Below are 14,054 nucleotides of genomic sequence, written 5' to 3' on the forward strand. Positions count from 1 at the left end.
CGGTTACCAGTCAAACACGAAGTAACGTAATGGAAATCTCTCTTGCAATAATACATCAGATTGCCCTAAAGTTCATCACGATGTAAAAATGACAATGCGGCTCAACAGTTTTCTTCTAGTAAGATCTTATTTATTCTAACTTTCTTTACATTTTTTTGAAGGGTGTGTCACTTTAATGTAGCGTGATATGGATTGGCCGCTATAATGATTTTTATTGACGTTTTCAATCAGCCTTATTTTTGTGTCTGTTCAAAGTCTGCAACATCTATGAATCTTTCATGTGTTGCAATGCAGCTATAGTTAAATTCCATGCGTTTTCTGATATGCATTGTCTTTTCTACCTTGTGATCATTGCCATTTTCTGCCTAAGGAATGTGACCGTTGTTTTATATTCGTTAGTAAGACTTGGTTCCACACAATAAATTGACATCAGTATTTTTTGGTGTTCGTTGCTGTTTAAATTTAATGTGTAACAAAATAATATTTTTCTTTTCATCACAAAAAATGCATAGTATTTTAGTTACTGATGTTAAAAGTTTATCTCTGATTTATTTACTGGTTAGCAATGTAGACGACAAATTGGTGTCATTCATAACAATGAAACAAAGCCACATGATATATGCGATCATTCTTGGATGAAATTAATGTTACTGTTAATATTACACTTTTTGAAACCATTTTTATCAATTTTCAATTGCTATTGTCTTAATTTATGTTTCATTGTTCGTGTGTTGTTTCTGTATATTTTAGCGACTCGCCTTGAGCCTATCCATTTGTTCCGATAACACCCCATATTGCAATCAAATTAAACTTTTATAGCCCTTCAAAACTTTTAACAGACCAATTTACAGACCAGGTTTTTAATAAAAACTGATTTATGTCACTAAAATACAGATTTTCTTGTAGAATTTTCACATAATGATATTAATATGGGTAACAAACATATTGCCTGTCTTTTTTCGATGTTTAAAATATTGCATGCAACTTAATTCAACCAACCTTTCATTTCGTGTACACTGAATTGTTTTGCCAGACATGACTAGTTTTTATGATAAAAATATATTAAAAAAAGTTATACAATGAAACATATTGATCTTGCAATGATATTCTCGATAACACCTGATTAACAGACTTTAGCAAACACGACTAACAAACCAACCTCCTATAAATCCGCGTACTCAATATAGATTAACCGACCAATCTCTCGGTTAGCCGTGTATTTGTGAATACCTGTAAATATTATGAACCAAACAGACTTGTCAAATCTATAAATAACACGAATTCTGTACAAAGTTCACATAAGTTATGCATATTTTATATAATTATATAAAGGCTATAAGTATAAAAATCAAAACTAATTGTCACAAAATCAAATATTCTGTTGTTCCTTCAAACACTTAACCTGGACGGAGATTTCTGACAAATAGCGAAAAAAGTTTTCAAATGCTGGTATAAATTCCTCTTGCTGCTAAAAATGTTAAAGATAATATTGTTGTTATTGTGGATTGATGGCATATTGAGCTACCATTCAAATTCGTACTATGTAAGTTAATTATAAATTGTGTGTTTGCAATACAAATTTTATTCACAAATTTTATTACTCCTGCAAGAACGCCATGGTAAGATACCTGAGATAACTCATATCAATGAACGTGCAATTGAAAGGAACATACGGCAAATTAGATGTCATTTTCAACGCGCTAATAAATCGAAACAGTTCAATGAGACCAAAAACTTTTCAAAGATTCTTCGATTTGCTTAAATATATTGCAGGGAAAATTTATATGGAATATCTTAATTTTATTAGAATATTGATGTTGTTCATAGAGCCTATTAACTTAAATATTATCCTTGTGAACCTGCTGATAATTAAGATAAACGTATTCTTAAAAGTTATCAATTTATTAGTCTGGCCAGGATTAGAAGTTTCTTGATTGGAAGTTTCGTTAATTTTCTTTTGGTAAGAAGGACATAACTAAATATGTAGGTACATGTAGTTACACATATGGCAAAATATCCAAGGTACTTCATTCATATGATTTGCACCACATGACTTTGACCCTTTTGACAAAATTACTTCCCTTAGTTGAAGTAGGAAAATCTAAATTATATCAATCTTGCGAATAATCCAGTCTTGGATCTAAAACATAGGCGTCTTATAAATCATCATTTTGTGGATATTCACAAAAAAATGTTTAATTCTAAGGAAGAATGCTTAAATTTTACTTTCAACGATATGGAAAGGATGATATCAGCATGTCTTTTAAAAAATGTTGCCAAAAACTTGAGAGAGCGTCATCAAACCTAAAAATTTAACATACGAGGTGTTACCCTATGCGGACAAATCACGAACAATATCTTCTTGTATCTTTATTTCTATTTGAATTTCGCTCTTTTACGTTTATCGTTAATTTATGTATTAAATTATAATCCTTGTACCTTTGATAACTATTCACACCATTGGGTTGATGCCATTGCTGGTGGACGTTTCATCCCCGAGGGTAACACCAGCCCAGTAGTCAGCACTGTGTTGTTGACATATATATATCAATTGTATGGTCATTTTTATAAATTTCCTATTACAAAACTTTAAATTATTCGAAAAAGTAAGGATTGTCTTATCCCAGGCATAGATAATCTTAGCTGTATTTGCACACTTTTTTTGGAATTTTGGGTCCTCAATGCTCTTCAACTTTGTACTTGTTTGGATTTATAACTATTTTGATCTAAGCGTCACTGATGGGTCTTATGTAGACGAAACGCGCGTTTGACGTATTAAATTATAATCCTGGTACATTTGATAACAATATACACCCACTAACATTTTTGTTAAAATTAATAATCGAAAATTATCCATGACCTGCAAGGTACCACTTTAATTCTATTAAAAACAAGTACAAACAAATCACCATTATTCGTGTGATATCAGAAAACATAAACAACAAAATGCTTGGTGTTTTAATCATTTTTCTGCTGTTTTATAACACTGATCATAGAACAAAAGTGAAAGCGAGGATTAATTAAGTAAATGGATAAAGCATTCGGATGACCAATAAAAACATTTATATAAAATAAATGATTCAAATTTTTTTTTCTCAGGGAAATGGAAGGAAATGTAACCATCTTTTTTACAAATGGATGTCCAAGTCAGGCAAGTACAAATGTACTTTACTTTTGAAGAGCAAATAAATGTATGCACCTACCTGCGAACGTCAAGTGATAGATAAAATAAGTTTATTCCGATAACCTTTGTGAATACAATGGTATACAGAATACAATAACAACAAATTACCCTCTGTCACAACAATTGTGAAACATGATAGTATACGCTTGTTGCATAATCCTTTTAGTATATAAAAAAAGGCTTGAATTCCAACTATCACAGGCAAAGCTGGCCTTAAGTTTATTTAGCTATTAATGTTCAAACCCTTTTTTGCTTTTTTCAAAAATATGATAAATAGCAACAATCATGGAGGTTTTGTGAGCTGCAGGTTGTGTGTAAAATTTTGTTAATATTATACATGGAAAAACGAATAGTATTTGATTAACAGAAAACTGAATGAATGGATGATTTTTATGATGTAAATACAGAAAAAAAAGAAAATTACCTAGAACACATTTCTAAACGGCAAAGTTGAAAAATAAAATGAATAAAAATAATGTTAGGTATTTTTTGTTTAAAAGTCGAAAAAATGGGACATAATATATGATTTTCGTCATCTTAAAGAAACGACTTGCAAATGAATTTCGCTCCCTTCTCAAAACTTGTATATTTTATTAAAGATCAAGACCGATTGTGTTCTGCTATTTGTTAAAAGGAGAGATACATCTGATCCACAATAACACTAATGATTAGGACTCAAACAACAATTTGAACTTATCGATATATTAAAAAAATGTTTTATGATTTCGACTCCATGATCAATCATCGTTTTTCATATAACAATTTTTTTTTATTTGTGGAATGAAACTCCATGCAAATGGAATTGAAATGCATATGAGAAAAAATGTCTTAGTTGTTACATATTTCATGGTTATAACTCATATGAATCGGAAATATTCTTATTAAAAAAAAAGCTTCAAAAGTTTGAATCCTAAAATTGGGAGAAATTTTGAAATACATTTCTGTTATTATTTGACCCGAAATTGTAAATGTTTCTGATCTTTATCATAGTTTTCTCTTTTTTAACAGCAAAGAAAAACATTCTAGTGTGTACTCGGAAATCAAGATTGTATGGTAATGTTAACTTGAGGGAAAGTAGTAAACCATCTGTATTTCGTGATTTAACGAAAAAGGAAATTGCAGGAATTCTTGATTACCTTTATAACCGTTCAGATTTAAACCTTACAACCGCAGATAAAGCAGCAATTAATTCAAACTATATTTTCAGTTCTGAAATATTTTTGCCACCAAAAAGAGACGTATTGAAACATTTAGATACACATTGTGTTCAGCCTAAACGTGAAGCCCGTGTAATGATTCTTCGAGGCGGTATCTCCACTCCAGATGTTATAGAGATTATTGTGAGTCCTTTACCAAACCCGACTGGTTATCGGCATGTTCCTTACCTACCAAAATCTATTCCATTTATTGATCGTCCTATTGACGTTTTTGATTACAATCTCACGCCATTGCTAGAACAAATTGATAAAGTTGTAGGAAAAATACTAAATGAATTATATGGTGGTCGTTTGGTCAACTGTGGTGATCGCTGTTTGGTTTTTAATCTCAACAGCCAATTGACGACTCTACTGTCTGGTGTCAGGAAACGTTTGTGGTTTAGTTGGTTGTATCAATTCACGGAATATTTTTTGTTACGGCCCGTAGATTTTGCAGTACTCCGAGAAGTAGATAATAACGGTAATAATACTATAATCAAGATTTGGTTTAATGGATTATTGTTTAATAGCCTGGAGGAAATAGTTCCATACTATAATACATACAAGGAATATATCAATAAAATTCCCTTTCCAACAAACGCTGAGAAAAACGACAAGACTATCAGTTCTAGAGGCGAACCATCGTTTAAAATACCTCTAAAAGACCCATCACAAGTATCTCCAGATGGTGTACGTTACAATATCAACGACAGACACGTGTCATATTCGTACTGGGAATTTGATATTGGGATGTCTGTATTCTACGGACCACGGCTATATGATATTCGCTACAAAGGCGAACGTATTGCTTATGAAATTAGTCTTCAAGAACTTGCCAATTTTTATTCCGGAGATAAGCCACAGGAACATGTACTTAATTACTTAGACTCTATGTATAAGATTGGTGCGAGGGCAAAATATTTACATCCTGGTGTTGATTGTCCAAATGATGCCACTTTTATAAGTTCTTCTTTTAAGGTTGACACACAAGATGAACCTATGACTAATGAGCGTGCATTCTGTATATTTGAGCACAATACTGGAATGCCACTCCGTCGCCATAACGGTTACTTTCGATATATCCATCGATTTTATGAAGGAGTTGCAAATGTAGTTTTGATCGTCAGAACCATTCCTACGATTGACATTTATGACTATATCATTGATTTTATATTTTATCAAAATGGCGCCATAGAAGTTAAAATAACACCTACTGGAATAGTGACAAGTTCATGGCATACACATGACAACCCGTACAGTTTTCAAGTTGATAAAAATCTGATGTCGCCATTACACCAGCATTTGTTTAATTTCAAAATTGACCTTGATATCAAAGGTACAAGCAATAGATTTCAAACTGTCGACATAGAACCGGATGTTGTGGAAAACGTATGTCACAAAAAACCAGGTTCTACAATTGTTCAAAATAGATTCATAAAAAGATTGAAACAGACGGAACTTGAGGCGGCTTATAAGTTCAACTTCGATTATCCGAAAGTACTGACTTTTGTAAACAATAACAAAAAAGATAAATTTGGAAACTCCCCTGGTTACAAATTGATAAATAAAGGGATGACTAAGTTTATGAGACCACCAAAAGACGGAAATAACCCAGCTGTGAGCTGGTCCCAGTACCAACTAGCAGTCACAAAATATAAGGACAGTGAGCCATATTCCAGCTCAGTATATACCCACTCAGATAATCCTGTATTTTCTTTTCAAGAATTTATTGATGACAATAAGAATATTGTAGACAAGGTAAGTAAGTTTGAAATACTGTGGTCCTTTTTTGGTCATTTAGCGCTTCACTATTTCAATGTTTATATACATTCATCGCTTTCAAATATTTGGCTTTCAACGTTCATGTACATGTCCGAGACAATGTTAAAAACAAATATATAATTTGTAGTTTATTTTATGAGGTACCAAAGAGACATCATAAAAAAAGAACCACTGAAATGTTGTCTTATATATAACCTGTGTGATCACTTATTGTCAAATCTTGATTTTTCTGTTTAGTGTTTTGTGGAAGTTTTTCGTCGTGTTCGTTGTTTTTCTTTTGCTAAGGCGTTGTCAATTTCTGATTTGGGAATATCAGCGTGGTATCTTCGCCTTTATTTTATTGATAAAGCTAAAATCTTTCACTCGTCAGTATTTTCCTCAAATGTTTCTAATAAAAACCTAAATGTCTATTTTACAGGATCTTGTTGCGTGGGTTACAATGGGTATGCATCATGTTGTACAGAAAGAGGACTTACCTGTCACACATACACCTGGGCAATCGCACAGTACATTCTTAATACCGTTTAATTACTTTGATGAGAGTCCTGGCATGTCGGTGGGAAATGCAGTGCGAATTGATGCAGTCGATGTCAATGGAAAGACTAAAGTCGCAATCAAAAGATATGGTACTAAAAGTGATGTCAACTGTATTCCTAAGAAAACTTATTATGATGAAATATTGAAGAAAAATCCGTGTCTTGCTGTTGAGTGTTAATTATCACAAATAAACATGAAAACACGTTTTTTGTTGGTTAGTGGTTTTCTTTAATACAAGCAAGTCTTAACTTATTGACGACCTTAAGCTATTATTTAGTTTACTATGAATATGAATGTCAACTTTAGTTTATACTTTTGGTCTTCATTACATACAAAAGATTAAAATTTGAAAATATCTTTAAACTGGCAATTTAAGTCCTCAGTAAATAAAAATCGAAAAAATATGTCAGGGTTATGCTTTGTTAATAATAATAAACTCATCATAGATACCAGGATTAAAATTTTATATTTACGCCAGACGCGCGTTTCGTCTCCAAAAGACTCATCAGTGATGTTCGAATCAAAAAATGTTTATTGGGCCAAATAAAGTACGAAGTTGAAGAGCATTGAGGATAAAAAAAATTCCTAAAAGTTTTGCCAAATACAACTAAGGTAATCTATTCCTGAGGTAGAAACCTTTGTTTTTTAAAATTTCAATGTTTTGTTAACAGTTAACTTATAATTATGAACATATCAATGATAACTCAAGTCAAAAGAACGTGTGAAATTGACATTGCATGAACAAAAACAAATGGGTTGATCTATACGATATATCTGTGTCTCACCTAAGTCGTGATATGTTGTCAGAATCTTAGATCAGGAATTTCATGCAGCTGTCATACAAGTGAGCTATCTAACATAAGGAAATGCCTGTCCCGTGTCAGCTATATGACAGTTGTTTTGCATTCATTTGATTGTTTGAGCTTTTGGTTTTGCCATTTTGTAAGTGACTTCTCGATTTGAATTTCATCGAAGTTCGGTTTTTTTGTGTAGTTTACTTTGTAGATACCAGAAAACCCTATAATCTGTTATCTACCAACTGTGGCTTTTCCAATTGTGACATTTTTATTGATTAAACAAGCCCAGTAGTCAGCACTTTTTGTGCTGACATGAATTATCATTGATATGGTTATATTTAAAAATTAACTGTTTACAAAATTTTGAATTTTTGAAAAACTAAGGCTTTTCTACCTCAGGCATAGGTTACCTTAGCTTTATTTGGCATAACTTTTAGGAATTTTGGTCCTTATTGCTCTTCAACTTCGTACTTTATTTGGCTTTTTTAACTTTTTGGATTCGAGCGTCACTGATGAGTCTTTTGTAGACGAAACGCGTCTGGCGTTTATACAAAATTTCGTCCTGGTATCTATGGTGAGTTTATTCATAGGGTGCGTCATTTTGCATGTCGGGAGACGGTTTAAATGTCGATGAGCAAGGTCCCGCTCTTTTTTCGAATTCATGGAATGCATTTATATTATGTTTTTTTACCTTGATTTGTCTTTTCTTCATCGATCTACATAAATTTCCTGTTAAAAAACTCTGAATTTTTCGAAAAACTAAGGATTTTCTTATCCCAGGATAGGATTACCTTAACCGTATTTGGCAGAAATTTTTTGAAATTTTTTGTCCTCAATGCTCTTGAACTTTGTACTTGTTTGGCTTTACAACTAGTTTGATCTGAGCGTCACTGATGAGTCTTATGAAGACAAAACGCGCATCTGGCGTATTAAATTATAATCCTGGTACCTTTGATAACTATTGTAAACTACTTTCGTCTTTATTTCATAATTGATATGTAGGAATTCTAGCATATTACAGGAATGTGTATATGATTTCAAAATTTTTCGCGGAATTCAATATCGCGATTCCCATATACCCGCCAATATAAGCTAAAATAAACACCCCGCAAATATAACCCGCTATACGGTATATGTATATTGTTACGATCACTTTTTAATTTCTTAATGAGATATATAAAAAAAAAAAAGATGTGGTATTCTTGCCAATGAGACATCTCTTCAAACGGGACTAAATAACAAAGAACTTAACAGCAATAGTTCACCGTAAGGCCTTCAACAATGAACACAGCCCATACCCCATGTTTTGCTATAAAAAGTCCTCAAGTTACAAATGTAAAATATTTCATACGTGAAAACTAATGGTCTAATTAATGTACAAATAATAAACAAAAAACAAATATGAAACACAGTAACAAACGAAAGCCACTAAATAAACTCATCATAGATACCAGGACTAAATTTGGTACATACGCCAGACGCACGTTTCGTCTATAAAAGACTCATCAGTGACGCTCGAATCCAAAAAAGTTAAAAAGGCCAAATGAAGTTTGAAGTTGATGAGCTTACAGGCTGATGACTTAGGGCAGTCATATACATTCAGAATGTAAGCGGGATCACAACCCTTCCCTAACCTGAGACAGTGGTGTAGCGGAAAAACATAAGAACAAACTGAAAGTGAATGTGACCGAGTACGTATACATCTAAACTTCAAAAAGACACTAAGTACAGATCTGAGAGTACTCGCAGTTACAGGCAGCTATTTCAATGCCGAAACAACAAAAAACAAAGCATGCATCTAAGACTTAAGTATCAATCAGTACAACATCCAGCGGATTTATCGGAAAGACGTTATAAAAAGTCAAAGCAATGCCAAGATCCAGGTATCAACAGATTGTTGATCCATAAAAGTGCATATGTATATAAAAAATAATATTTAGTTTGCTTTAAATTTACTGATAACGAAATCTGTATTAATACCAATTAACACAATCTTCAAAATCTAATTACAGTGTTGAATTGATAAACTTTTAGAAGAAGTTTATTTATAAGATCGATAATTTTACCAGGATCGTTTCTTAATTTGCGTGCTCGGTAAACAACATCTTCCTAAACATGAGGATGTACTATCTCGTTTAAAATAAGTTATCTTCAGGTATAAATAACCGAACTTCAAAACCAAATCGTTATATCTATGGAAGAATAGTATAGGTTTTGAGTCATTTGTGATAACAAAATCCCTGACTTACTTATTTACCAGTAAAACATAGATTACGTCCGTTAGAATTTGAAACGTCACAACTTGCACGGTCACAGCAAACGAGTTGTGTAAATATAACACAGTAAGATGGTGTCAAAGGAAAATCATCATCCAAAAGTTAAAATTATGGAACGAATAATCAATTTTACATGATTTTGAGTCCTGTTATATTGTATCACCAGCCCAGTAGTCAGCCCTTCTATGTTGACATGAATTATCATGGATATTAAATGTTTACAAACATTTAATTTTTACAATACTAAGAATTTTCTACTGAAGGGATAGATAACCATAGCTGCATTTAGCAAAAATTTAAGAAAATTTTGGTCCTCAATGCTATTCAACTTCTTATTTGGCCTGTTGAACTTTTTTAGGAATAAAACCACTAATTTATTGTCCCATTGCTTTCTATGTTAAATTCCTTGATTTTAAACTTTCATAGCTCTTTCGTTTTAAGTTCAAATGAAGTGACACTCATTCCATGTCAAAACATTACCTTCTGGTAACCCATGCTGGAAAAATCATCATACCTTTAATTGCATATAAGGACGCACTGGTTCCCCGAAGTTCGAAAGTACTAAAACAGGTACTTCAGATCTGAGAATCAGGCAATAAAGGCCCTCATGTTTCAATTTCATACGACTTTTTTATTTTTTAATATTATCATTCAACAAAGGTTCTACAATGATCCACAGTCATTCACCTTTCATTTGATACCGAAATTGCCAAAATAATTTACAAATTAAAAAAGTTACAGCTAAGTGTAGGAACTATTTTGTTTTAAATATGTACTACTTTCTTGTATGTTCTTTCAGACCGGGCCCGAATTAGTGGTTCTATACCTTTTAGATTCAAGCATCACTGATAAGTCTTGTTCAGACGAAACGCGCGTCTGGCGCAAATTCATAATTTCGATCCTGGTATCTATGATGATTTTATTTATAGTTATTTACCGTTTACGTATACTATAGCATAATATAAAAGATATAAAAGGCTTTTAAAAAAAATTTAATATATATTACAGAATGAATTTTGCATACATTATTTGCATAACAATAATATTGACATTTAAAAGTATATAAAAGTTTATTGTCAGAACTCCCGATTGTATGCATTATAAATTTAGTTTTTCTTTTAAAACTAGTGAAATAAAGTACTGTTCCTCCTCAATGAAATGGTGTTTTATATACATATTTATGACTTTCGAAAGGTTCTCCATACCTTAATAAAGTAATTCGAAAAATTAATCAGAAATAACACGATGTTTTGATTTATATCAATTATATAAATCAAAACATAAAGGTTCTTCCCGATTATTTTTTCGAATTTTATAATTAAAGGCGTTGAGAAACCTTTGGTGACCCCACAGTTTAAATGTCTATCGTAGGTACGTCGTGAACAGTGGTCGTTACAGACAAACGTTCACGTAAATTGTCCCAGTCAATGGATGAATTTAATGTGTCAATCAATGGCCACAGCCACACTGTTTTGAATTTCATTCTATTTAGATATATCAATGAATCATAATAATGCAATCAAGAAATATATATAAAACAAAAATGAAAAATCTTAAGCTGCTTCTGATCTTTGTTCTAATGACAGTTTAAAAAAGAACAGCAGATTAATTTCACATTTTCAGGTGACTAGGGTTATTATCGTGTGATAGGTGTATTATTCTTCGAAGAAGGCACTGTGACACTCGATTACGGGAAATTAGAAAAAGATATGATTTGCATCAAAAATCAAGATTGCTCCTCCATCAAATAAAAAAATGTCTGTGAATCAATATCTTTTTGTAACCGTTTATCTAAATCAAAACTTATGAATTTTATGTGTAATATATACTTATAAGGTAGCACAATACAAAGATTTTTCACTTCCAATCAGACAACTTTAAACTGATATAATTCATTTCTTCCTTCTTTGAATTTTATAAATGAGGTACCAAAAGAAAGAGGAAAGATTAATCTTTCAAATTGTGATAATTTCATTATGACTTAATTATTACATAATTAATTGTCATGTAATCAGTTGATATATTGTGATGTCCACACTTGAATGCATTTAGCGTCTTTGTTCTTCATAGCATCTCAAAATATTTGAAAGATTCTTGTGTAACACAGCTTGAACACCAAAACTGTGTCTCAGATTTTCAAAAACATCAATAGAACAAATTTTATACACAATTAAATTAAGTGATCTCTTGTGAATTGATGTTGCAAACTTCATTTGAGGTTTATGAGAGAATGAAATACAATATGAAAAATCTGAGACACAGTTTTGGAGGTCAAACTGTGTTGTACAAGAATTTATAAAATATTTTGAGATTCTATGAATAACAACGAAGCTAAATTCACTCAAGTATGGACATCACAATATAGCAACTAATTACATAACAATTGATTATGTAATAATTATGTCATAATGAAATTATCACAATTTGAAAGATTAATCTTTCCTCTTTCTTTTGGTACCTCATTTATAAAATTCAAAGAAGGATGACATGAATTATATCAGTTTATAGTTGTCTGATTGGAAGTGAAAAAATCTTTGTATTGTGCTACCTTAACTCAACGTTATTTTGCAAGTTATTTTCATTCATTGATCCTTATTTTCTAAATCGGATTCTATTATTAGAACACAGTTATACAATCAATTCATTTCTATTCCTTTTATCTTTTCTAAAGCCAGGTGTTATTTGCGTACTTTACAATGTAAAAAAAGGCAGCGGTGACTCTTGTCATAAATGGAAATAAGAGTTATCTTTCGTTGGTCAAATAAGAAGACTACTTATAATTACATTGTATTGCAACGAACTCGTCACGAAAAAATTCAGTAAAAAGTAAAATCACAAAAATACTGAACTCAGAGGAAAATCAATTCGGAAAGTCCATAATCACATGGCAAAATCAAATAACAAAACGCATCAAAAACGAATGGACAAGAACTGTCATATTCCTGACTTGGTACAGGCATTTTCAAATGTAGAAAATGGTGGATTGAACCTGGTTTTATAGCTAGCTAAACCTCTCACTTGTATGACAGTCGCATCAAATTTCATTATATAGTCACCGATGCGTGAACAAAACAAACAGACATAATAGGTAAAAATGTCAAAAATAGGGGTACAGCAGTCAACATTGTGTTATCATCTTAATCACTATAAAAACAACAAATGTAACGAAGAAGCACAAAAAGGCATACATCAAATTAACATCCTCATTTTGATTATATTTTACGATTATATTTGTCTATGTAAAATGCACCAATCAAGGAAGGACGGTATGGGTACTGGTGTAAAATTGCGCGTTTGATCAATAAAAATGTAGACTTGCTCGAAGACATTTTTTAGATCCTGTTATGCACTCAAACCACAGAAAGTTGAGGGAACTCATGATTACGAAAAACTATAAAATAATCCAATGAAAAACATTCATCTGCAAATAAACTCATCACAGATACAAGGATTAAGTTTTGTAAAACAAATGCATATGATTAAAAGATTCTGGCAGAATTTTAAAAGTGAGAAAATAACGTGTTATTAAAAACAGGGGGCAAATTTATTTGCATTAATGCATTTATGTAAATCATGTTGTTTCTTGTAAAACTAGTGAAACAAAATATTATCTCTCCTCAATGAAATGTTGTTTAATACACAGATATATACCAATGAATCGTAATGACTCATTTAAGAAATATATATATAGAAAAAATGAAAAATCCAGCTACTTCTGTCGCCAGTTGTAATGACTTTTTTGCAAAACAATTAGACGATATTGTCGATGACTAAGGTTAGATAATTTAATTATATTATCATTTTTAGTTGTAATATTCTTTGAATAAGGCACTATGCCACTCGATGACGTAAAAATAGATAAAAGATTATATGCAGCATAAATATTTGTTCTAAGATAACTTCATTGCTTCTCTGTCTTCTAATAAAAATTCGTTTGTTATTAAGCGAACTAATATCTTATTGTAACCGTTTGAAATAAAACTTAAGTCATTTTCTTTGGTGTTCAAAGGGAAAAAACTCATCTTTATTGTCACGTTTGTTAGTTTCATTCATTGAACCTTATTTTCTGTATTGAATTGAAGGTTACAATTATACAGTTATACAATAAGTATTGTTTTTGTTTGTGCATTATATCGTTTTCCAAGCTGAGCGTTATTTGCATATTTTACAATGAAAAACAAAATGTTGACTCCGGTTACTTTTGTCATTAATAAAGGCAACAGTAGTAAACCCGCTGTTCAAAACTCGTAAATCTATGAACAAAAAACAAAATTGGGGTAAC

At 31.5% G+C, this 14,054-nt stretch overlaps 1 protein-coding gene across 1 annotated transcript; it reads left to right on the top strand.

Moving 5' to 3' along the window:
- The first annotated feature begins 1,474 nt into the window (after positions 1–1,474).
- Positions 1,475–6,877, top strand: LOC143066642 (putative amine oxidase [copper-containing]). The gene is made up of 4 exons (XM_076239499.1): positions 1,475–1,543; positions 3,100–3,151; positions 4,193–6,138; positions 6,581–6,877. Exons 1-4 carry the CDS (start codon positions 1,475–1,477, stop codon positions 6,875–6,877), a joined length of 2,364 nt encoding a protein of 787 aa, XP_076095614.1.
- The last annotated feature ends 7,177 nt before the right edge of the window (positions 6,878–14,054 follow it).

This window comes from Mytilus galloprovincialis, chromosome 3 (genome assembly GCF_965363235.1).
Source record: "Mytilus galloprovincialis chromosome 3, xbMytGall1.hap1.1, whole genome shotgun sequence".
Lineage (NCBI taxonomy): Eukaryota > Metazoa > Mollusca > Bivalvia > Mytilida > Mytilidae > Mytilus > Mytilus galloprovincialis.

Coding starts and splice junctions, on each gene's coding strand:
- LOC143066642 (XM_076239499.1), top strand. CDS start 1,475: ATGTTAAAGATAATATTGTTGTTATTGTGGATTGATGGCATATTGAGC. Junction 3,152..4,192: donor CAAATGGATGTCCAAGTCAG/GCAAGTACAAAT, acceptor CTTTTTTAACAG/CAAAGAAAAACATTCTAGTG. Junction 6,139..6,580: donor ATAAGAATATTGTAGACAAG/GTAAGTAAGTTT, acceptor TCTATTTTACAG/GATCTTGTTGCGTGGGTTAC.